The following is a 24,008-nucleotide window of genomic DNA, read 5'->3' on the forward strand; positions in this document are numbered from 1 at the left end:
TTAGAAAAGGATGAGCTTATGTCTTTTGCAGGGACATGGATGAAGCTGGAAACCATCGTTCTCAGCAAACTAACACAGTAACAGAAAACCAAACACCACCACATGTTCTCACTCATAAGTGGGAGTTGAACAGTGAGAACACATGGACACAGGGAGGGGAACATCACACACTGTGGCGTTTCAGGGGGTGGGTGGCCAGGGGAGAGATAGTGTTAGGAGAAATACCTAATGTAGATGATGGGTTGATGGGTGCAGCAAACTGCCATGGCACATGTATATCTATGTAACAAACCTGCACATTCTGCATATGTATCCCAGAAATTAAAGTGTAATTTAAAAAAAAGGAGAAAAAAGTAAACGAATAAATAAATATATAAAATGTGTCTGAAAAAAGAAATATAATGATGTAGATCCTATTACCTTATTCTTAGTGTACTTTGGAATGTGCTTATTTTGTCTTTAAGCCCATTATATTAATCTACATCACATAGACAGCAGTTTGCACTGCTGGAACCTATCTAACTCTTTAATTCTGATGACTCTGAAATGATTGTTTCAGCCACACCCTACTGCTACCTCCTTGCCCATTCTCTGGGCTTGCTTATATTCATTAAGGAAACTTTCTTGACTGTTAAGACCTCTTTCTTTCCAGATTCTTCCTTTACTTTCTGGTTTTGTTTGTTTGTTTTGGTCTTTTGTTAGTTCTTTCCCTGCCTAGTCTTTAATTTTTGGTGATGCTCAGGGTTTCTTCCTTGATTCATAGCTGTACTCTGGATGCATGTTCTCCCTGAGGGGTCGCATCTACTCTTTGGGTTTTACAAATATATAGTGATCTCTCTCTGTTTCTCTCTCTCTGTTTCTCTCTCTGTTTCTCTGTCTGTCTGTCTGTCTGTCTGTCTCTCTCTCTCTCTCCTGCTTTTTTGTATTTTAAATATTTAATGATTACTTATATATTCCCAGAGTTCTTGATTCAAGCCCTAACTGTCCACTTGGATGATTGCAGTATTGTTTTAACTGGTGTCTTTATTTCCAGTCTTAATTTTGCCAACTCAGTCCTCACTCCATAATCAGATGATTTAAAATTAATGTAACTATATCATTTCCCAGCTTAAAACCTGTTAATGGCTCCCCATTATGCTAAGATAAAATCTAAGGATTTATGGTACACCACTATGGAAGATATTTTGGCAGTTTCTTTAAAAATTAACTACACATCTACCACAAGACCCAGCAATTCCATTGCCAGGTTTCTTTCCAGTAGGAATGAAAACATGTTCATGCAAACTTGTATGCAAATATTTGTGGCAATGCTAGTTATAAAAACCCCAAACTGGAGGCAATATGAACTGGTGAATGGATAAAAAACGAAATGTGATATCACCATGCAATGAAATACTACTCCGCCAATAAAAAATAACAGCACAGACTAAACTCAAATGCATTAGGCTAAGTTAAAGTAGCCAGATATTTAAAACTATGTATTATATGATCCAACTTAAATGACATTTCTAGAAAAGTTAAAATTATGAGGAATCAAAAGCAGATGAGTTGTCCAGCCCTGCAGTGTCCTTGCAAGCCCTCTCTACTGGTGTGGACGTGAGAAATTATAGAATTAAAGGCACAAGACACTGAGATAGAGAAAAGAAAGTATGGGCCCAGGGGTCCATGCCAACCAAAGCACAGAGTCTGGCAGTGGCCCTGAGTGTCCGCACATTCTGACTTTTATTGAGCACAAAGCTCGGGGCAGGGTAGGTAGGGAATGTCATTGGTGGTCGGTGACTGGGGCAGGGTAGATAGGGCATGGCAGTGAAAGGGTCAAATACATCATGTGTCATCCAGGTAGGGGCTCAGGAATTTCTAGCAGCCGAGATGAGGTAAAGAGCAGAATGCGTCAGCACTTTTTCCATACTTGTCGAGAAAGAACAGAGACATTAAGATTTATGTTACTTTTACTGATTATCTCATCTAAGAAAAAAGGAACCAGGTGCGGAAGCAGAACGTGAGAGTAGACATGGAACGTGACCACTGAAGCACAGCATCGCACAGAGACAATTAAGCACCTGGATGTCTGCAGACTTACACCTGACAGCCATTAGGCCTACCACAAGAGCTTGGAGAAGCAGAGTTTTCTCCTAACTCCTCCAGGGAGGGAGACAAATTGGCCATCTGGGACGCCTCCGTCCCTAGCTGGCTAAACAGCAGGCACTTTCCCAGCACTGGCACTGCTGCACAGCCAAGGCGCCCTCCAGCAGCCCTTACTAGGGACTGACAGAGGCTTAAAGCATCTTGCCTTAGGGTCCTTCATTTCACAATGTCACCTCAGGTCCACACTTCCAACCTGAGAGGCATTAGTAAAAGAATTAAGATCACCTATGAATAACTAATAACTACTATGATTATATTTCTAGTTACTTTCTTCTTCATTATTTACATGGAAATAGGCTGAGGCTTCTGGCTCCTGCCTGGACACTTATGGGGTCTAACCCCTACAGTTGCCTAAAGGTGGAAGTGGGCAGTGACTCCAAATGAGCTCAAGAAAGAAACACGAAGCCAGGCATGAGGGCTCATGCCTGTAATCCTAGTACTTTGGGGGGACTGAGGTGGGCAGATCACCTGAGGTCAGGAGTTCAAGACCAGGCTGGCTAACATGGTGAAATCTCATCTCTACTAAAAACACAAAAATTCCCTGGGCATGGTGGTGGGTGCCTATAGTTCCAGCTACTCAGGAGGCTGAGGCAGAAGAATTGCTGAAACCCTGGAGGCGGAGGCTGCCATGAGCCGAGATCACGCCACTGCACTCCTGCCTGGGCAACAGGGTGAGACTCTGTCTCAAAAAAAAAGAAAGAAACATGTGCGTGCACACACACACACCACACAAACACACACACTCACACCCCTACAGTTTTTAGCATATCATAGAAGGGCACATTGCCATTTCATCCTTTCCTTCCCCTGCAGCCTCAGTCCTCAACATTCCCGGCCTTAGCCTCTGAGATCTGGCAGTGCTGAAGTATATGCATTCTCCTGTGCATATGTCACATTTGTTGCTCGTTTGCTTTTTGTCATGTAGATATTTATGTAATAAAGCTTCTTACCTGATCCCAGGTCTGTTCTTCTGGCTTACTTATTCCTTTCGAGATCAGCCCAGCCTCCAGGAAGCTTTCCCCAGCCCTTTCTCTCCCAACTATGTTCTAATTGTCTATGAGGGTACTCGGTACTTTTGTTAATATATGTATGCCATTGTATTGAGATGATTTGTTTACAATCATCCAAACAAAACTGCAGGTTCCCAGACAGCATGTGCTTATTTTACTTGTGTTTAAAACCCTTCAGTACTTGCAAAGTCCCTGGTACATAGTAGGCATTCAATTTGAGTGCTGCTGTATCCATTTCATTTGGTGGATTTAATCTCAAGATGTTTTTGTCTCTTTTTTCTAAAGAATGGAACTTGCACAAAAATAATTCTAAACTGAAAACAAAAATGTGCCATAGCACTTTCTCTTTAAGCACCTTGCATAGTACTTTCTTTTCCTCCCTTTCCTAATATATGGTCTGCCTGTGTCGTACTATAAATAGTACTGCAGCAGGTAGAAATTGTAGCAGTTAGGGTTCTCCAGAATAACAGAACAGTGAGACATAGATATGGATATATACATGCATACACACATACATACATACATACATACATAGAGAGAGAGAGAAAAAAATTTTATTTCCAGGAATTGCCTCATGCAATTGGGTGTGCTGACAAGTCTGAAATTTGCGAGTCTGGTCAGCAGGCTTGGAAACTCTTTGTCAGAAGGTGATGCTGCAGTCTTGAGGCAGAATTTCTTTCTCACAGTTAGTTCAGCTTTGTTCTTAAGGCTTTTCCATCGATTAGATGATGCCCATCCACATTATGAAGGATAATCTTTTTTATTTGAAGTCAACAGATTGTAGATGTTAACCATTTCCACAAAATACCTTTACAGCTATTGCATTAGTTTAGTTGACTAACTAGATACTGTTGACTTGCAAAGTTGACGCATGAAACTCACCATCACAGAAAGAGGCATGAAATTTGTAGTTGTAACGTATCTGAGAACTCTTCCGATTACCCAGGTCCACCCTGTTCTGGCCCCATTTTGTGGATGAGGAAACAGGCCCATGGTAGTTTGTAGTTTCAATTCACAAAACTGGTTAGGAGAAAGGGGCTTGCCAGGAAGTTCCTCTTAACAAATGAGAAAGTCCTAATTGACTTTGCTTTGGCCTTATCAACTGAGTCATCAAGCAATACGTTCTAGACCACTTATTAACCAGCTCAGAAATTCCGAAGTAATTACTGGTCTATCATTAGCAGATACTGCCTTTTTATATTCTGTGTAACTTCAATGGCTTATTGGAGTGGACTATGAAGATGTATCAAATTTTTTCCTATTGTTAGGGATGGAAAACTTTATGGAAATACCATCTCTGCTGCTGAACTGCCCTCTTCAATTGCCTCTTATCTGATGATGAACTAAATTATTTGGGGGAGTTGAAAAATAGAGAAATGCCAGTTATTTATTATTAGTCACATTGTATATACTCAAAAAATTATCTGTAAGACAAAAACAGGAAATCTTGCAAATGAAACCTATAGGTAATATATAGTTATAAACTATTTTTCCAGGAAGGAGCCAAAAGCTCTGCATGATCCCTCTATCATAAATTTTTCCAAGTCCTTTTGAAGGAAGGAAATAATTTGTCCTATAGTCTATGGGAATTTTTCACTTTGGGGAAATGGGGCTGAGAAAGTTATTACTTTTAACTGCAGTTAACCACACCAGAAACAATTACAGCATCATACAAATCAATTTCTGTATTTTCCATGAAGTATTTGCCAAGGAACAAAATAGGCTGGAAGATGGGGAAAAGGCCAAGTACTTAACTCACCCAATCTCATTTTAAAGTTTTTAGCTTTAGATATTCAAAGAAAGTCAGTCTTCATCCTTTCCAATTCATGGGACCATCACTGGTTTTTATACTATATAAAAGGAACCTTTCCAATTTTCTTAAATATACAATTTCTTAATAGTGAGAAATAAAATTATCTCAATTTAGGCAGACAAAATGTCTTTACTCATTTTTAAAGAAAATCTTAAATTTCTGGATAGGAAAATAAATATATATTTTTTGAAATCCATTTTCAAAACATCATGGCATTTAAGCATTCCAACTTAATGACAGCTGAGGAAGAATAGTGTGAGACATATATTGTGTAAAGTGAATCCACCCTGTGTTTTGTACATGGGGATACCACCATCTGGAAAAACAAGATCTGTGTATTTAGCCAAATGTCAAAGAATACTGCTGAAATTTGACGCTCCTGTTTCCCTCTAAATATTTGATATGTCATCAAGTATTGTATTTTTTTAATGTTTCAGTACTTTACTAAATAACAAAGAATAAAAAAAACTTCGCATAGAGTCAGAGGATGGGCTTTTTAATTTATTATCAGAGGTTATGCCTTTCTATAAATATTGAGAATACAGTAGTGTCCTACAGGGCTAGTATTACACCTTTCTTAAGAGCTTGTACATTAAGTAATGTTGTTATTTAATAATGTACTTAAATTACATTTAGATTTACTAAATGTGTGAAAACAATTTAAAATTCCATCTTACATTTAAGACTGCTTATTGTTTTTCAACTTGTTATTGGCAATATGTTGTAAATTTTTAGGATTGTGATAATATTAAAGGAAACCTCCATTTTGTTTGTTAAAAAAAGTGCTTATTAAGGAATAATAATACCTTATTTAAATTATGATTTTTGATAGTTGACAAAGTGATTTTACACGTATTTTCTCATCTAATTCTCAAAAAATCCAGTGTTAGATGATGTTTGTTTTCATTGCTCAGGTGAAGAAATTGAGGCAGCAGTAGGTTATGCATTTTTTTTTCATACAACTATTAGGTGACATTTCCATAACTGGAATTCATGTCTCTTGACTCTAAATCCAAGTTTTAAAAACCCTTGCCTAAAATGGCTCTCAATTACTGAATGGTCAATGACATTTCTTTGTACATATATGTATTTTATAGATTGTTCCATAGTGCCAATTGGGCAGGAATATTTCTAAATTCTGATTTCTACTCTTAAAACCTATACATACTTAATTTATAGAATGCTAACTAAAGTAATTCTGTTTTAATATGAGTAAATAAATGGCACCATACTTAAAAGTATTTAGGGTGATTTTTCAAGAAAATGTTTTGGAAAAGTATATTTTCTATGAAACATGTGGGTATACACACAAAAACACATTTTCCCACATATGTGTGTGTTTATATATGACACATGTGCATATGTATATATAAACTAAAATACATGTATTTAGATAGCACAAGGATTAATGGAAATAATTAGGTCATTAATACTAATTGCAATCGTAATAAAAGTCATGTAGTGGTTGAATGCAGAATAGTTACAATGAAGATAGAATTTTCTTTAGCCTTGGCTATAAGTAAAATGTTATACAACATAGTTTGTTGAATTTTCTTATTCTTTACCTGTTGTAATAGTTTATTGAATTTTCTTATTCTTTACCTTCTGTTGATAGAGTCAAAGATATAATACTTTGGGGTGGAGATCAAACTCAAGAGATAACAGAACCAATGCTAATTCATAGTTTAGAGTCCTTATTTAATTTACATGCAATTTTTGGTTTTAGAATAATTCATTGAGATAAATATTTTCTGCCTTGCTCTTCAAGCGCTATGTTAATTACTGAAGTCTCAGATTTTTTTAAAATAAAAGAGCATGTGATATATGATCTCTGGCATTAGCAGTTTACAATTTAGATGAGCAAATATGCTCAGCAATTAAGTAGTTCATTCCAGGTAATCCAACAGATGATGTCTCATTAAGAGTACGAAGGAAGTCCAATGACTTCCAGCTTGGATGGGGAGTAACAGATGATGGAGAAGGTGACATCAGGGTGGGCTTTTTTGGCAATTGGTAGAATTTGAAGAGTAGAAAAGGGAAATAGTTTTAGATACAAAGCAGAGGGGACAAACAGCATACGTGGTGGTTAGTAAGGAAACCTGGCTTTGCATGATGAATAGTGGCTGAACAAAATCAGGGAAATTAGGAGGTAAATAAACTTGCAGTTTTGGGAGGTATGAATAAATTTGATCTTAAGTCTGTTGAATTTCACTGATGATGTGATTTTCAAGGAGACCTTTATAAATGTCAGTTGGAGGTACAATCGTTGGCTTTTAAGCATTTAGCAAATGAAATGCAATGCTGGGAAGAATCAGAGCCACCCCTAGAGGATGGAATGTCTTCTGCCTAGAGGTGACAGTTAGGGGGAGGATGAGTCACTATTGGAAAGCAAGAGAGCATCCTCGGGTTGAAAACAGTGGTCATTTATTTAAGCTTTCTCTGGCTGGTGGCCCTCTTTGACATTTTTCTTATTTGGTATATGGGAAAAAAAATAGCACGAGACACCCACTACTGCAGGCTTAAAATTAAGACTTTTAATTTAAAATGTGAGGTTTTTTTTTTTTTTGGAAGTTGTGCTGTTTGAAATGCCACCCAGAGTGAGGTGGGCAGTGTTATTTGCCTTGCTTCATGCTACCTTTTAGTCATCTTAACATTAGTATTCACAAAACCACATTGCAGTGAAGTTCAACAAATCTTTATTGAATACCTCTTGTGAGGAAGATGGTGAAGAATAAGAGGAAAATGAGTTTGGTTGGAATACAGAATGTATGGAAAATGTAATAGATTAGAAGTATAAAGTCTCAATGTTGTACTAAATGGGTTCCATTAAAAGTTTGGAATCCTCAATGTTTTTAGGTTTTTAGATGGTACAGGAGAGTTGTTTTTAGGAGTTATTTGTAGCTTTTTGGATGATATGGGGGACATATTGGCTCACATGTACTGTTCTGTTTGATTCAAATACCTTTTACTTTTAAATAGGTGAACAGTTTCTCAAATGGCAAGTATGTTAGTCAAAGTATACTAAAAGGCATCAGAAAATATTCACTATTGTGAAGTCTTAATTTTAGATATCACCTCACTGGAAAAATAATAGCATCAAATAAATGGTACCAGGTAAGGAGAAACAAAACTCTTCATTATGGCCAGATGGACTCAGTGAGCCTGTGTGCCTCACCTTGATCCTTATACATAAAACAAAAGGAAAATTTAATAACATTATATAAAGAAACGGAAGAAAAAATGTTTGCCATACTCCTAAGGAATGAGTCAGTTGGTACTTAGTCCACCGTTTAATTCAGGGCCTTGATATATTTAGCTTCTTTGTGACTTAGAAAAATAGCCCAGAGGACAATATAGATGTTATTTTTAATATTACTTTTTCCCCAAGGAATCTAATTATGTAAGAAATTTTTATATCAACCAACCAGTCAGGCCAGTATCAGTATCCAACTGCTAACATCATTTGCTATATTCAGGGAAGTCACTCTCTCAGTAGCTCAAATGTCAGCTTTTATAGAAAAGAGAAAAGCTCTCTCTTGTTCTCATTCTCATTGAGGCACTCCTCCCTCCTCCTTCCGTTCCCTCTATTTCTCCCTTTCTCTTTTTTTTTGAACACACACACACACCCCAAATAGTTAAAGCCAATGGATTGTTGACTTGACCTCAGAGTTATCCAGACGAGTTCTGAATTATTAATGGCCAGTGGGATCCAAGTATCTCATTTGATAGAGTGATCCAACTACTGTGGTGCTAAGCTGTTGATGAATGCCAGAAGAGGGGAAATTAAGATCAGTCTGTATTTAACAATATAGGACTGAAAGTCTGATATAGGCCTTTGTGCTTATGATAAGAGAGATAGTTTATTGTCTAGAGTTGGTCAAAATGTGATTAACACAGGGTTACCAGGATTCTCTATAAATGAAGGCATCTCTCAGCTACATGTTTCCTTGTGTGACTGTTTCTTTTTAAAATGACATTAAATATCACAGGTTTTAGGTCACATCAGAGGTCTATCTATAATGATTCTCTTTATAATGACAATTGATTTGGGGTTTTGTAGAAAATATTTCTTTATTGTGTGGGAGTTCAACTGGATTAGAGTTTCCTAGCCCAAATTTAATGGTCAACCATGTACTCAAAGAATAAGACACAAGAGGGGGCTGACATGTGAGCTAAAACTGCTATCACTGAGCAGAATGAAAGATAGGGAATTATTGTAACAGTAAAAGTTGATTTGTGATAGGGAGAACATTATGTTAATAACCTTTAAGGCCCCTCTATTCGTGACTTTCTGTAACTTAAAACTTAATATGGTAGTCAAGTCAGTGGCACTTGAAAGGTTTTTATTTTTTTGGAGCAGGGGACTGAGTCTCATTTGTTAACAGGCTGGAGTGCAATGGGACAATCATGGCTCACTGCAGCCTCAATCTCTGGAGCTCAAGCAGTTCTTCCACCTCAGCTCCCAGAGTAGCTGCAACCACAGGTGCACACCACCATGTTTAACTAATTTATTTTTGTTTTTTTTTAGAGAAAGAGTTTTACTGTGTTGCCCAGGCTGGTCTTGGAAGTCCTGGGCTCAAGCAATCCTCCTGCCTCAGGCTCCCAAAATGCTGGGATTACAGGCGTGAGCCACTGAAGTAGGGAATCATCAGTCAGCGTCACTCAGGGCACAAGTTAAGTGAAAGGGCTGATATCAAAGATTAAGTGTTAAGACAGCGAGTCCACTGCTAGTCTTTTGAGTCTAATGAAACTTCAGGCAGAGATAGCCAGCACCATGGACAGCTCCTCAAAGCTGTTGGGTGGATTTCAAAACTCCTATGGGTTGGCCTGGAAAAGCTGCTTCCACTTCTTCCTAGCTAAAAATGTCTACTATAAACAAGTAACCTACTTTATGCAGCCTTCATTTTCTCATCTGCAATGGAGTAATAATATATGTTCTACATGGTTCTTGGGGTACACATATTAAATGATAAATTGAAAGTGAAAATGTGTCATCAATATAAATTAAAGATGTTAATATGTTTTTAATAACCTTTCACTTTGAATCATTGCCTTTTATCTACCTAAGCTTATATTATGTCAAGGAAAATTGCCAGCTTTTTCTCAAAGTATGAAATAACAGTTAAATAAACTGATGGGAGAAACCAGGTTACTGTAAACAGATATACATTTTATTGGTGAGAGATGGGAAGTAGAATTTATTGTATACCATGTAGGTTCAGATGTAGGTTGTTATAATTCTTATGCCATTTTCATAACTACCACTGTGTGTACCTGTCAAGGAATGGACGGGTCAGTCCATGCCATGCTCTTCCATGTGCTGTATTTCCCCTAATTCAACTGATGGGGTGAAATGAGTGGCAAATGGTATGCAGGGCCAGAGTGATGATAGAATTCCGACTCTTGGCCTTCCCAAGAGTGATCTTTTCTGAAGATTTTCCTGAAGGCAGGAAGTGGGAGTGAAGGACAGACAGTGGGTAAGGAACACAGCTCAGGCACCACAACAAGGAGATATCAGAGCATTCCTGGCCAGGAGATGGAGCAGGTATCCAGGGACCCTTCAGAGGGAAGTGATCCAGGTTGTTGCTGAGCTTGCTGTGGGTTGGTCATGGTAGGAATCTTCTGAAAAGACCCTCAACCTAGCTGCTATTGAAGGAAATTAAAACATGCAGTAACTTTATGTATTACAGTGGAAACTTAGGGAAAAACATCTCTCTTTACAATTAGGGTATTTTAAAGGAAATGAAAAAGACTTGTGCCATTAACATTTAGTATTTCTGTCTTTGATAAAACCAGAGTATCTTTTATGTGATTCCTTCATATATTTTTTACTAGACCTAATTTGAATCATTATTTCAGAATATAATAGTGTATCTAATTTTTTATGAACATGAATTTTACATGTGGTTAATGACTATTTGCATTTGTTATTTGATAAATATAAAATGTGTGGTAATGGAAAATGATTAAGTAGTAAACAAATGCTCTCAACAGCTTTCCATATGGTTTGTCTTACGTACATAAAGATGTAGACAGCTTTATGAGACAGACTGTGTCCTTTTATCTGAAGATTAGCTGGGCTGAGACTTTTTTCTTTTCATAACAGTTTGATAGATATTTGTGATTATCTGTTCAATAGCCCATTTAGGACTAGGTTGAAGAAGTAGCAATTTTCTGCATAGGTAGCATTTTAGATCCATTATCAGAGGGAAATGATTATTGTATGATGCTATTGCCCCATAGAACTTTCAAGAAGAAAATGTTAGGATTAGGTAGTTATATAATGATTTATATGATAGAAGGAGCACTGAGATTGAAATCAGAAGAAACAAATGTGCATGCTTGCTTCTCTATTCGTCAGATGCATAGCTGTTGTTGGTAAGTTGATCAGCCCCTCTGAGCCACAGTTTGCTGCTATAAAAATGAGACTCTCCACCTGAGTCAGAGAATAGTTGTGAGATTACATTAGAGATATTGGTGAAAGTGCTTACAATTTCTAACACATATTTTTAAAGAAACTGTTTATAATAATTCTCCTTTATGGTTGTTTTCTACAGAAAGTGAGTGAGAAGGTTGGAGGAGCTGAAGGAACAAAGCTAGATGACGACTTCAAAGAGATGGAAAGGGTAAGTGTTCACTACTGCCTAGTGTTCCCTTTGACATAAAAGTGTCTACCATAATTAGAGAAAAATAGAAAAAGGGTGGGGGCAAATGTTTTCCACTGGTCTCTGAGAATGCATTTTGTTATTGAAAAATAAATACTCTTCTTTTTGTGTATATTTTAAAATGTAAGATAGCCTCTCTTCCCTTTATACTGTCCTGAGAACAAAACCTCAATGAAGTTGAAAGGTCACAACGCACTTTTCCTGGTGAGTTTCATCATCATTTAAAGAAAAATAAGGACAGTGTTGAGCTGATGTTTGAATTAGGGTGAGATGGGAAGAAAAGAGGGTGCAGAATGACATCCCCAGTGTTTTGGGGAGAGTTGAAGTCACTTTCTGGCTTTAAGGACTTTCCTGATTGGATGATTGGCCAGAGGCAGCCAGTTGTAATGGAGAGAATACAGCCAGTTGTAATGAAGAGAATACAGCCTATAGCAGTTTTTGCTATGTTTGCGTGAAGAGTCAAACAAAAAATTCCTAGGTATACATCAGTGTAGTGTGGGGAAAAGAAAAAACCTTGGTGCTTTCTTTTTTTTTCCTCCTGATGAGTTTATTGATGAATTCAATACATATTTCCTTTTTGTCTTCCACGAACCAGGAGGTAGGATATAGACAAGGTACCTGAGTGTACAAAGTTCATTGTCTAGTGGGGAGGGCAAACTTGGGACAAGTAATGACCAATATGGCAAGGATGGAAACTCATGGTGCTAGAGAAGCCCCCCCTCCACAATCTGCATTGTCAGGGATAACCTTACTGATAGTTAAGTTGAAGATGTGGAAGAGTTAGCAGAGCCTTGTAAAGGAAACAGCATGCAAGCAGGCAAGAGGGAACAGTTGAGTTCCCAAAAAAATGATACATTGCCAAGAGGCTGGGTCTTGTGAAATGAGACTGCATAGTGTTGACCCAGCTGGTCATTCTGGCTAAGTTATTGAGGTAGGCCTCACTAATTGGTACCCACTGGTGAGGAGATTTTTTCTTGGAATTCTGAGTACCATCCTTCTGAAGTCTGGAAAGCCAGATTCCTACAGCTGAGGCCTGGTAGCTACCTGCTCCAGTTGGACCGAAGACTGCATTGGTTCCTATTTCTCATCTGTGGGTGGTTGTAAATACCACCTGATCTTCAACCAAAGCTGGTAGCCACTGATATCCATCATTCTGGAAACAGTATTTTACCCATCCATCTTCTGTAGCCTCTGAGACTCCAGGAACTGACACACCTTCCCAGAATGTCTTGACTTTGACTCATCTACTGCCCATAAAATTGGAGTTCCTTGCCTTTCATTCGAGCAACCCATGGATTAATCAGTCTGTCTTCACCCAGTCTTGCTTGATTCCTCCTTGTCCTTTGCTGCTCCTTCTTCCCTGCACCCCAGGAGAGCATTTATAGTATGTCACTGGCTAAATGTCATGTAATTAATGAAAGATTAGGCAGGTATTTAGGAATTTGGAACTAAGTACTGATGGAGAGTCAGAATTTGACTCTTGCTTTTAGCATCTGCCGGGACTAAAGGGAATAAGCTAGGCAGCTCATTATCTAAACTGAGACAAAGTAACTTTCTGTTTCTTAAATGAGACTAAAAAGAATAGGAAATTTGGAAAACTGAGTAGAATTTATCACTGAGCAACTAATTAGACCTTTGGAGATTTACTTTGGTGAGAAGTATATGCCAGTTTTGCAAACTAATTGAAACAGAATCTGCAAGGATTTTACTTCAGGCAAATACCAACAGACCTTCTTTTGAGTCTGAAAGTAAGATATGAGGATTATTTCTCCTAATTTATAGAAATGTTTCTGAAGCTTTTATTTCAAAATACAGATATGCCTGCAACAAAGTAAACTTCTGATTCATTGAAGAACATACTCATGGCTCTTTATTCGGGTTTATACCTGAGTAAATTGAGAGATTTAGGTTTCAGTGCAGTGTGGAAATGGTTTTACTCTGTTTAGTTCTGTATATCTTTTGTTTCATCTGTGTCTTTATTGCATATTTGTTCCCTCCACTCATGCTAAATTTACATGAATAGTGTAAGATTTCTGTGGTAATTGAAAAGCACTTGCTTTGGATTTAGACTCTCAAATCTTTTCTCTACTATTAATTTATTATTCACACAACTGTTTTAGCTCAGTGTTCCCAAGCAGACAGAAGAATTGCCTCTCCATAGTTGGTTTTCTGCTCATCAGGCATTTGGGATAGAGAGACCTTTGTTCATCTGTATTCTCGGAGGTGAATTAGACAACAAAATGAAATAAATTAGAGGTTTGCTTCAAGCAACACTACCGGGAGAGAGAAGTGGGTTTTCCTAGGGGTGTTTCTCTAATCAGCTACCCCAGCCACTCTCCGGCTGAGATGCAGTAAAATCATCTTGTGTGTCCCTTAGCTCTGCAGCCCTCCTCTCTCTGAGCTGGTTGACAGGAATCCTGCAGCTGTGCTGTCTCTGGAGGATCCCTGCCCATAATGATTTCTCTCAAGTGCCTTGCATGGAATTCTTTCTGTTTTCATTTAAAATGCTGTCTGTTACTTACAAGCTTTGTTAAACATAGGCTAAATGTCTTACTACGTTGCACACACTGGAGGATTTGCTCTTTGAAAAGTTAGAGGGTTTTTTTGTTAAGAGGAAGTTCTGAAATTTGAAGAACCTCTGATTCCTTCTCAAATTTCTCTCAGTTGCTACAATGATTGTGTAGTTTTTTTGTTGTGTGTATAGTTACATTCATTAATTCACTTGGAAAGCGCCTCCGTGTTAAGGCACTGTCCATACCTTCAAGGGGCTTCTAGTTTTGATTTTAAAAAAGTAGATACATGAATCAATACTTTACAGAACATAGTGCTTAGTGTCCTAGGGAGGATTCCCATGGAAGACCTAACTCAGGCTGGGTATATTAGGCTGCCTAGAAGAGAGAGGGTGTCTGAGCTAAATCCTAAACATTTATCTTGTCCTTGATTATATGGTTAATGCATAATTCTAAGCCAAGGAAAATGGTATCTCTTTTGCAGCCTGAAAAGTATCCTGGGAAATCTCTTCTGTTGAAACCAGAAGATGTCCTAGGGATAGAAGCATATCTATAGGCCCTTTAATAAAAATGGGATTCTTTTTAAGGAGCAGCTCAAGTTTTAAGAAGAGCAAAATGTTGAGAAAGAATGCCATTGGCCGGGCGCGGTGGCTCACACCTGTAATCCCAGCACTTTGGGAGGCCAAGGTGGGTGGATCACGAGATCAAGAGATCGAGACCATCCTGGTCAACATGGTGAAACCCCGTCTCTACTAAAAATACAAAAAATTAGCTGGGCATGGTGGCGCGTGCCTGTAATCCCAGCTACTCAGGAGGCGGAGGCAGGAGAATTGCCTGAACCCAGGAGGCGGAGGTTGCAGTGAGCCAAGATAGCGCCATTGCACTCCAGCCTGGATAACAAGAGCAAGACTCCATCTCAAAAAAAAAAAAAAAGAATGCCATTCCACATGAGAATAAGAGAGGATTATTGGCAGAGTTGGGTGTGGAGAAAGGCCAAGAGGAAAATGTCCATGGTCATTGTCTTCATACACTCAGTTATTGGGTGGAGAGGGATTCAATTCTTCTATCCAGCCCAAGTGGTAGAGCTAGAATTAATGAGTAGAAACCATGGGGAGATAGATGCTGGCTCAATGGAAGAAAAACTTTTGGCTATCAAAGCTAGTTCATTGGCAGTTTTTAACATGAATGGATGTTGAATTTTATTGAAAGCCTTTTCTGCATCTATTGAGAGAATCATTTGGTTTTTGTCTTTAGTTCTGTTTATGTGATGAATCATATTTATTGATTTGCATATGTTGAACCAACCTTGCATTTCAGGGATAAAGCCTATTTGACAATGGTGGATAAGCTTTTTGACATGCCTCTGGATTTGAATTGCCAGCATTTTATTGAGGATTTTTGCATCAGTGTTCATCAGGGACCTTGGCCTGAAGTTTTCTTTTTTGTTGTATCTCTGTGGCTAATTTAAAAATCTTTTGTACAGATGTAGTCTCACTGTTTTTCCCAGGCTGGCCTTGAACTCCTGGCCTTAAGCAATCCTCCTGTCTTGGCCTCACAAAGCACTGGGGTAACAGACATGGGCCACCATGCCTGGCTTAAATCATGTATTTATTGGTGATCACTAAACTTACAAACTATCAGTGCTCCCTTTAAGGTGTCTATGTTTTTTTAAACTCTGCTCTGCTACAGCATCTAGTATAATGTGGTATCTAAAACTATGAAATCACATCTTTCAGTCCTTTTGTTGCTCCACAAATAATGCTATGTTCTTCACGAGTCCTATCACCTAAGTTCAGGAAACACCAACTTTTGTTTTCTTCACGGAAAGAAGATAATATTCACAGGCCTCTTGAGGAGAAACCCCATTCTGTTCAGTTCCATGCCTTATGTTCTCTAGTATGTTATCTCTAAAGACTGAGACAGCTGGTGAAATACTTAGTATCATCTACAGATTGAGCATGGCATTATTATTAGTGAAGCTAGCACCTAGCACGGGATCAAGATTTTTTTGTAAGTACTTTAGGATTTTGGGGCCAGAGGGCCTCTGAGGTCTCTTACAACTCCTTGCCAATGCTCTTTAAACAAAAGCATCCATTGGCAACATTTAAATAAATGAGTGTGGCTGTTTTCTAACAAAACTTAAAGGATGCTGAAATTTGAATTTGAAATTTAAATAATTATTTTGTGCAGTAAAATAGTAGCATCATTTCAAATTTTTTCAACCATTTAAAAAAGCAGAAACAAGTATTGGCCTGAATTTGGCCAACCAAATGTAGCTTGCCAACCCAAGACTTAACATGAAGAAGAAAAATGTTACAGTGAGTGAAAAATGCTAAAGGAGCTATTTTTCTCTCTACCCAAAGTTGTAAATTATAAGACTAGACAGGGGAGCGAGAACTTCTTGACTTCAGAGTATTAAGAATTGCTAAAATCTTGGTATTGAGAAATTAAAGGAAAAAGCCCAGAAGAAAACATACATGCCTACAATTTTGTCTTCTGAATAAACCTTATTTCACACAAAAGTTTTATTAACTGAAAGACATATCTGTATCTGTATATATTTACAGTTTCACTTTATTTATTTTGTTTGTTTGTTTGTTTGTTTTTGGAGGCAAAGTCTTGCTCTGTTGCCCAGGCTGGACTGCACTGGTGTGATCTCAGTTCACTGCAACCTCCCTTTCCCAGGTTCAAGTGATTCTCCTGACTCAGCCTCTCAAGTAGCTAGGATTACAGGAGTGCATCACTGTGCCCAGCTAACTTTTGTATTTTTAGTAGAGATGGGGTTTCACCATGTTGGCCAGGCTGGTCTCAAACTCCTGACCTCGTGATTCAACTGCCTTGGCCTCCCAAGACACTGGGATTGCAGGCGTGAGCCACTGTGCCCAGCTGCAGTTTTACTTTCTTTCTTTTCCTTTTTTTTTTTTTTTTTTTAAGTCAGAGTCTCACTCTTTCATCCAGGTTGGAGTGCAATAGCGCAGTGGTGTGATCTTGGCTCACTGCAACCGCTGCCTTCCAGGTTCAAGTGATTCTCTTGCTTCTGCCTCTTGAGTAGCTGGGACTATAGGCACACGCCACTACACCTGGCTAATTTATTTTTAGTAGAGACGAGGGTTCACCATGTTGTCCAGGCTGGTCTTGAACTCTTGACCTCAGGTGATCCGCCTGCCTCAGCCTCCCAAAGTGCTGCGATTACAGGCATGAGCCACTGCACCCGGCCTGTTTCACTTTCTTTAAACAGCCTTCCCTAATGGGTCCTCACCCCAATCCCAGGCAAGGTTAGTTGAAGATGGAGGCTCAGGAGCTTATAAGATGAGAAGTTCTTATAATTTAGGATGCATCAAAACTTACTTTCAAGTAGTAATTGGAAATTTTGGACGTTGAAGAAAATAACAGTTACATGTCATAAGTTCAAGTTAAATTTTGCTATTCTCAAATGGGAATAAGCTCAGTTCTGGGAGCTTATGAGAATTGCTGGTTATAATAAATTACTTAAGTGGGAATCTTCTTTATGCTGATTTCATCAGGCCTGTTATAAACAAAATATGTGCTTGGATAGTGCCAGTTTAGGTATATAAATACCTCCCCTAGCAAGTACATAACAAGGCACATTCAGAAGTCTCATGGGGTTATGGCCCTCAGCTTGCTTCTGGCTGGCATAGTATAGTTTAGCAAGAGTCCTGGGCATTATTATTGAGGACAGAGGTGGAGAGAAGTTAGAAATTGGTCAGCCTCCTATTGGCAGATGACTTCAAAATAGTGACTAATCGTTGGGCAATTTAGTTCTTCAGGCACTTTTTAAAAGAAAGCCTCTGATTCATGACCGTGGGAACTGCTTTTCTTCTATAACAACACTCAAAGAGCTCCTTTCCCTTCTCTAGGCCACAGATGTAGACATTTAATAAATAAAAGCATTAAACGGAATGCTTCCCTGGTCTCTTCCTCTTAATGTCCATGAACTCTATCAAGTAATTATCTGTGAGATTGCAGTCATGCCTGGCGCAGTGGCTTGTGCCTGTACTCCCAGAACTTTGAGGGGCCAAGGTGGACGGATGACTGAGGCCAGGAGTTTGAGACCAGCATGGCCAACATGGCAAAACTGTCTCTACCAAAAAGTACAAAAATTAGCCGGACATGGTGGTGCATGCCTGTAGTCCTAGCTACTCGTGAAGCTGAGGAGGGAGAGTCACTTGAACCTGGGAGATGGAGGTTTCAGTGAGCTGAAATCACACCACTGCACTCCAGCCTGTGTGACAGAGTAAGACCTTATCTCAAAAAGAGAGAAAAAAAAGCAGTCAGTAGCAAAGGCCTAGGCAGGATTTTGCCAAAAGTGGGTCCGTCTTTGGTATATTTCCTGATGATGAAACACAAAAGTAACTATATTGAATAAAGCTCTTTTCAGAGGTGGTGGATTTCAAGTGAAGGTTATTTTATGCCATAGTCAAATGGGTTTAGGTAGAACTTGTTCTATAATGATACCTGGACTAGGTAACCAAAAGTGTTAAAGGAGTCCCCCTCAATGGGCACAAAATTGGTTAACATCTGGATGAGATGAGCTCTTTCTTTAGACAAGTCACAGGAGGCACTGGAATAGTTTCTATTCCTATCTCTTTCTCAAGATAGAATTCTGCCCTGGGGACCAAATGTAATAATTTAATGTTAGTATTCCCAGGGTCTCTGGGCCCTCCCTGAGACCACTGATTTTAGCCAAGCTAGTGAATTCTGTTTATAGAACATGAGTAGTTGGGCTCCCTACACAGATCTTAAAAGGGAAGGGAGTTCTGTAGCTAGATGAGAACTAACTCTCACAGCCTTCCTTGCTCACCTCCCTGTGGGCCAGGTGAAATAGACACTGCCGGCACCAGCCTCTCTAGGGAAACCTGTGCAACTGAGGGCATGTGGTCCAGCAGGTCAGCATGGCAGAGCCTCCCTTCCAGAGAGACCCAGGATGGAACAGTCTTGTGGATGAAGCTTCCACAAACTTTGAGGAGTTTTCAAAACAAAAATGGAATATGGGGATGGCAGGTGCCTTTCCGCTGATCCTGTTTGGCCAGCAACTGCCAGGTCCTTAGTCCCATATGGGGGAAGGTACAAAACACATTCCAGCTTTGACTTGGCATCTCTGTCAGGTTGGGAAATGCCTCTGTTGCCTTTTTAGTATAGGATGGTTACTAAAAACATACACTCTGGAGCTAGAACTGGGGTAGTTTCTTAACCCTTTGTGTCTGTTTTCTCATATCCATTACAGAGTTTATGAGCATTAAATGTATAAAGATATCTATGGTCCTTATAACAGTTTCTTACAAACAGAAAACAGCTTATGATGATGATGGTTATAATTATTAAGGACAGAGATGGGGGAAACTTAGAAATTGGTCAGCCCCCTAACAGCAGATGACGTCAGGATATCAAATGATCATTGGAAAATTTAATTCCTTTGGCACTCTTCTTTAGAAGCTTTTTGGAAGGATTTTCCTTCTTACCATAACTACAGGATATTGGGCACATTTGTCATCTAATTCTAATCCGCATCACATAGTCAGCAATAGATCTACATTTGCCTTTCTATCATACACGTACCATGGAGTTTCAGCATATTTGTTCCATGCACACCTGTGATCCATCCCTGGCATAAGACATTCCACAACTTGAGTAGATGGGGCACTATTCACATTAAAGCTAATTATTACCTAGTACACACTCAATCTTAAAGATCTTAGAAATTTGGATCAATTAAAAGGATATGGTATAAGATTTATATATAGACAGGCACATTTGAAATTGCGTCCTTATAAGATAATTTTATATCGTTATAACATCACAAGAAAAAAATTTGTTTTCCCCTGTTAATCCTAGTAATAGCAAACACACATAGTAATATGAATGCCATGGATTGGGAAATTATTAAATATCAAAAAACTGAACTGAAAGATAAAATCTTTTAATGGGTGGATTATGGAACAGGAGGAGAGTTACTCTGTGCAAGGCTAATATTATAGGTAGATATAGTGCTTTATGAAAAAGTTTCTAATATTTGAAGGGGGAGCCTTTGAACAAACAGAAAGCTTCTCCGATGGACTTAATTGTTATCTAAATTTCTACATTAAAACATAATCACTTTCATTCATACCTATGTCATATTACATGCACATACCTTGAACAGGAGGATGCATTTATTCTCACTAGTCATTTACTGTGTAGGGTGAATAGGAGGACCACACATGCTGATAGGAAAAGGATTTCATGGAGAAAGATAGAGGGGACCTAACTTCAGTGAGCAGCTTCCATGACCTCTTCCAAGTGGGGAGGGGGCCTAACAGAGAGAGCATGGTGAAATGCTGAAGGCAAACACTGACTATTTCACATTATTTGAGGATAGACTCTAGCACCAAGATTTTTGTTTAGAATTAACCAGAAGTTCAAGGACACACTAGAAGTCTTTGCTTAAGATTTTCTATTTTTAGGATGTTTTCAGAAGTTAAATAAAAACCTCCCCTCTTCTTGAATAAGCAGAGTTGATGCTGCATTATTCTTTCTTGAGGGCAGCGAAATCTGCCTCCATGCCTGACCCACCGTAGGCATCCAATAAATGCCTCTGGGGCAAAATATGTTTCATTTTGTTCATCTTATTTTTGCCAGAAGATAATGAAGTGCATTTTGGAACAAATTTTAGGAAACTACCATCTTCCTCTCTGAATAAACAGGCTTTCCGCATATTGGTCAACCACTGCCGAATACAGCGTTAGTGTGACATCTAGCTCCACCTCAGCCTCCCTCACCTACCGTGGGACTTGTCCTGGCTCTGTTGCATTCCCTGCCATTGTATACAGACTCAAGCAAAAACCCAGGTTCTGAAGCTCGCCATTTTTATCATTTAGAGTACTTATTTTCTCATTTCAGAAAGTGGATGTCACCAGCAGGGCTGTGATGGAAATAATGACTAAAACAATTGAATACCTTCAACCCAATCCAGGTAAGGAATCATCTTATGTGTTCAAAGGATCCCTCCAGGTAATTGTTAGTCTCTTTTTGATAGACATTTTAAGTTTGGTGTGTTTCTTCCTTTGGTGTTGCTTCCTCGGTCCTCTTTCCTTAGAGGTTACTGACTTCACGGATAGCACATTTTAACTGGGGAGAAGGGCTTTTTAAAGCTCACATTGAAGTAACTGGAAGATCTGTGGTATTTTATCTGACTGCAGAGTATTTCACAAATAATGTTCACAAACAACTCGGGCGACACATAATCCCAGAGTAGCTCTAAACTGTTATTAGTTGACCCTGAATTTTCAAGAGATCTTAAGGATGAAAATTAGGATAGTTTTTAGTCAGATACAACGATTCCCAGAAGATGTAAAAAAGTAGGGAGGTGAATAGTTTTCAACAAACACAGAGGGTTTCTTCATAGGACATCACTGAAGTCTTCGGAGCATTTATCTTGATTCCTGTTCTTCTGCAAGCACATCACAGACCAGCATCTGTTCCTGCTAACTTGTACTCTAAGAGAAAGGAGTGGTAATAGAGATAATGGAGCTATATGTTGATAAGAGGACCAGGCAGAGTTGGGCCAGTCTCTGTAGTCATCAGGTATAGCAAAGAAAAGCAGCCTACTTCATAGACCTCCTCATTACTGTTCCTGTGTGTCAGTTCCTAACCACAGGGCATGGAAACTGGAAGCAAGGCTGGATGTATTCAAGTGAGATGCATGAATATTTGGGAGATCGCTTAATCTTGACACTAGTTTCTTTGGAAGTTTCAGGTTGGGTTTCCATGCCTTTTATGGTCCTAGAGGGGATGATGCAGAAAACTGCTTTAGCCCCAGTGAGTCTGGATGATGAGCAGTAGTGGGCTAGAGATAAGAAAAGGGGCAGGTGTGGGATGAGAGGAAGCGGCTGTATGCAGTAGTAAGTGCTGGCTCCCTCTCTACACCCCCTGCTGCTGACTGCAGCTTCCTTCCATCCTTATTCACCTATGACCAGCACAGCTACTGTGTTGAGGATGAGCAAAATATGGAAAAATATTTTTCTGATTTTGTTGCTCTTGTTGTTGTTGTTCATAAAACAGATTAGAAATGAGCTTATGTGAGAGAGGAAAATATGGAAGAAAATGTGGTAAGCTATAGGAACCAGGAATTTAACTGACAGTAGACTACATACATTTTCAAATGCTTAGCAAATTAGATAAAGAACAGCAAAAATCAAGATTCTAATATTTACCCAAAACCTTCTTTTTAACCATTATTTTCCATAGAGATGCAAAGATCTCTTGGATGCACATTTATTCCTTAGTGTTTAAACAACTCTCATAAGTCAATTTCTGAAAGAGAACTGCTCACCCTGCTTCCCCATAAGAAATCATTATATAGGGGCAAGAAGTTCTGGTCTTTATCTTTGCATAGAACCTTGAAGTGCTCCATGATTTCCTGGGATTTTCAAATGGATTGCACTTGTAACTCACAGTTGTAGGGCTAAGATAAAGGGAATGGGAGGAGGAATATAGTATTTACCGAGCACTGATGCATTTTCAGTGCAGTGCTAGGCATATGAGAAACTATCTCATCTTTAAAAGTAACAATTTTTCTCCATATAAAATACAAACAATTGAAGAATTTATAGTATGAAAACAGACTAAAAGTTCATTGTAACACAAATTCTCAGTGGGAGCTCATCAGTTTTCCTCAGTGTAATGGAACTGTGCTCTGTTGTAGGTAGATGTGGTGCGTTGAATAGTGTGTTCCCCAAATTCAGGTCCATCTGGAACTAAAGTTCTAAGGAATGTGACCTTATTTGGAAATAAGTCTTTGCAGATGTAAGTAGTGATGTAGGATCTTAAGATGTCCTCTTCCTAGATTTAAGGTGGCCCCTAAAACCAATGACTGGTGTCCTTATGAGAAGATGAGAGGACACAAGAGAAAGACAAAAAAGAAGGTTATGTGAAGAATGAGCAGAGGTTGAAGTTATCCTGTTGTGAGCCAAAAAATGCTGGGAGCTCCCACCATAAGCTGGAAGACATAAGAAAGGATTCTCTCAGAACCTCCAGAGGGAATCAACTTTGCCAACACCTTGATTTCAGACTTCCAGCATCCTGAACTATGAGGCAATTAGTTATTTTGTTTCAAGCTACCCAGTTTGTGGTCATTTGAAATGATAGCTTAGAAAACCAATACAGTAGGTCAGCCTCATTTTATTCAGGAAAAAACAAAGGTCAGGGAATTTAAGGAACTTGCCCATTCATACACCTAGAAAGGGCTGAAGACAGGACTGGAACTCAGGTCTGACTACTTCCTAAGTCTCTGCACTTCACATTGCTCGATCCTGCCTCTGAGAAGGGTAGGCTCCATTTCTTTTTTTTTTTTAACTGCATTTTAGGTTTTGGGGTACATGTGCAGAGCATGCAAGATAGTTGCATAGGTACACACATGGCAGTGTGTTTTGCTGCCTTCCTCCCCTTCACCCACCCATTCAAAAATGGTAAAAGAATATGAACAGGCTCCATTTCATTTAGTTGTAAAGGGTCCTTCCCTTTCAGAGTGGGTACAATAGGAATTCAGAAAGGAAACAAATTGTGGGATTGAGTCTTATTTTTATTTTCATAAAAAACATCAAAGGAAGAGGTAATTAGGAAGATCTGAATGTTTAGAAATGACTTATTTTAATAATATACTGAATGTGCTAATTGGCTGCCAATATAATGGTTTTATAACTATTGGAGAATTGAATGGACATCTGCCGCTAAGGAGAACAATGAAGGCCATTACAGGTGATTCCAGCTTGGTTTCAGAAAAGCAGTTATTTATGGGCAGGTCACATATGTATACATGGATAAGTACTACCCAAAAGAGTCCAGAAGAAAATAAAATTTTGTGTAATCA

At 38.8% G+C, this 24,008-nt stretch overlaps 1 protein-coding gene across 2 annotated transcripts in view; it reads left to right on the forward strand.

Annotated features, from left to right (window-relative positions):
* SH3GL2 (SH3 domain containing GRB2 like 2, endophilin A1) overlaps positions 1–24,008 on the forward strand; it is a 208,742-nt gene that overhangs the window by 153,238 nt on the left and 31,496 nt on the right. For both annotated transcript variants that reach the window (XM_002742946.6, XM_008997300.5), the window contains exons 2-3: positions 11,526–11,594; positions 21,041–21,113. In XM_002742946.6, the coding sequence (XP_002742992.4) occupies positions 11,526–11,594; positions 21,041–21,113 (142 nt within the window). The remainder of the gene's footprint in view (positions 1–11,525; positions 11,595–21,040; positions 21,114–24,008) is intronic.

This window comes from Callithrix jacchus, chromosome 1, assembly GCF_049354715.1.
Source record: "Callithrix jacchus isolate 240 chromosome 1, calJac240_pri, whole genome shotgun sequence".
Lineage (NCBI taxonomy): Eukaryota > Metazoa > Chordata > Mammalia > Primates > Cebidae > Callithrix > Callithrix jacchus.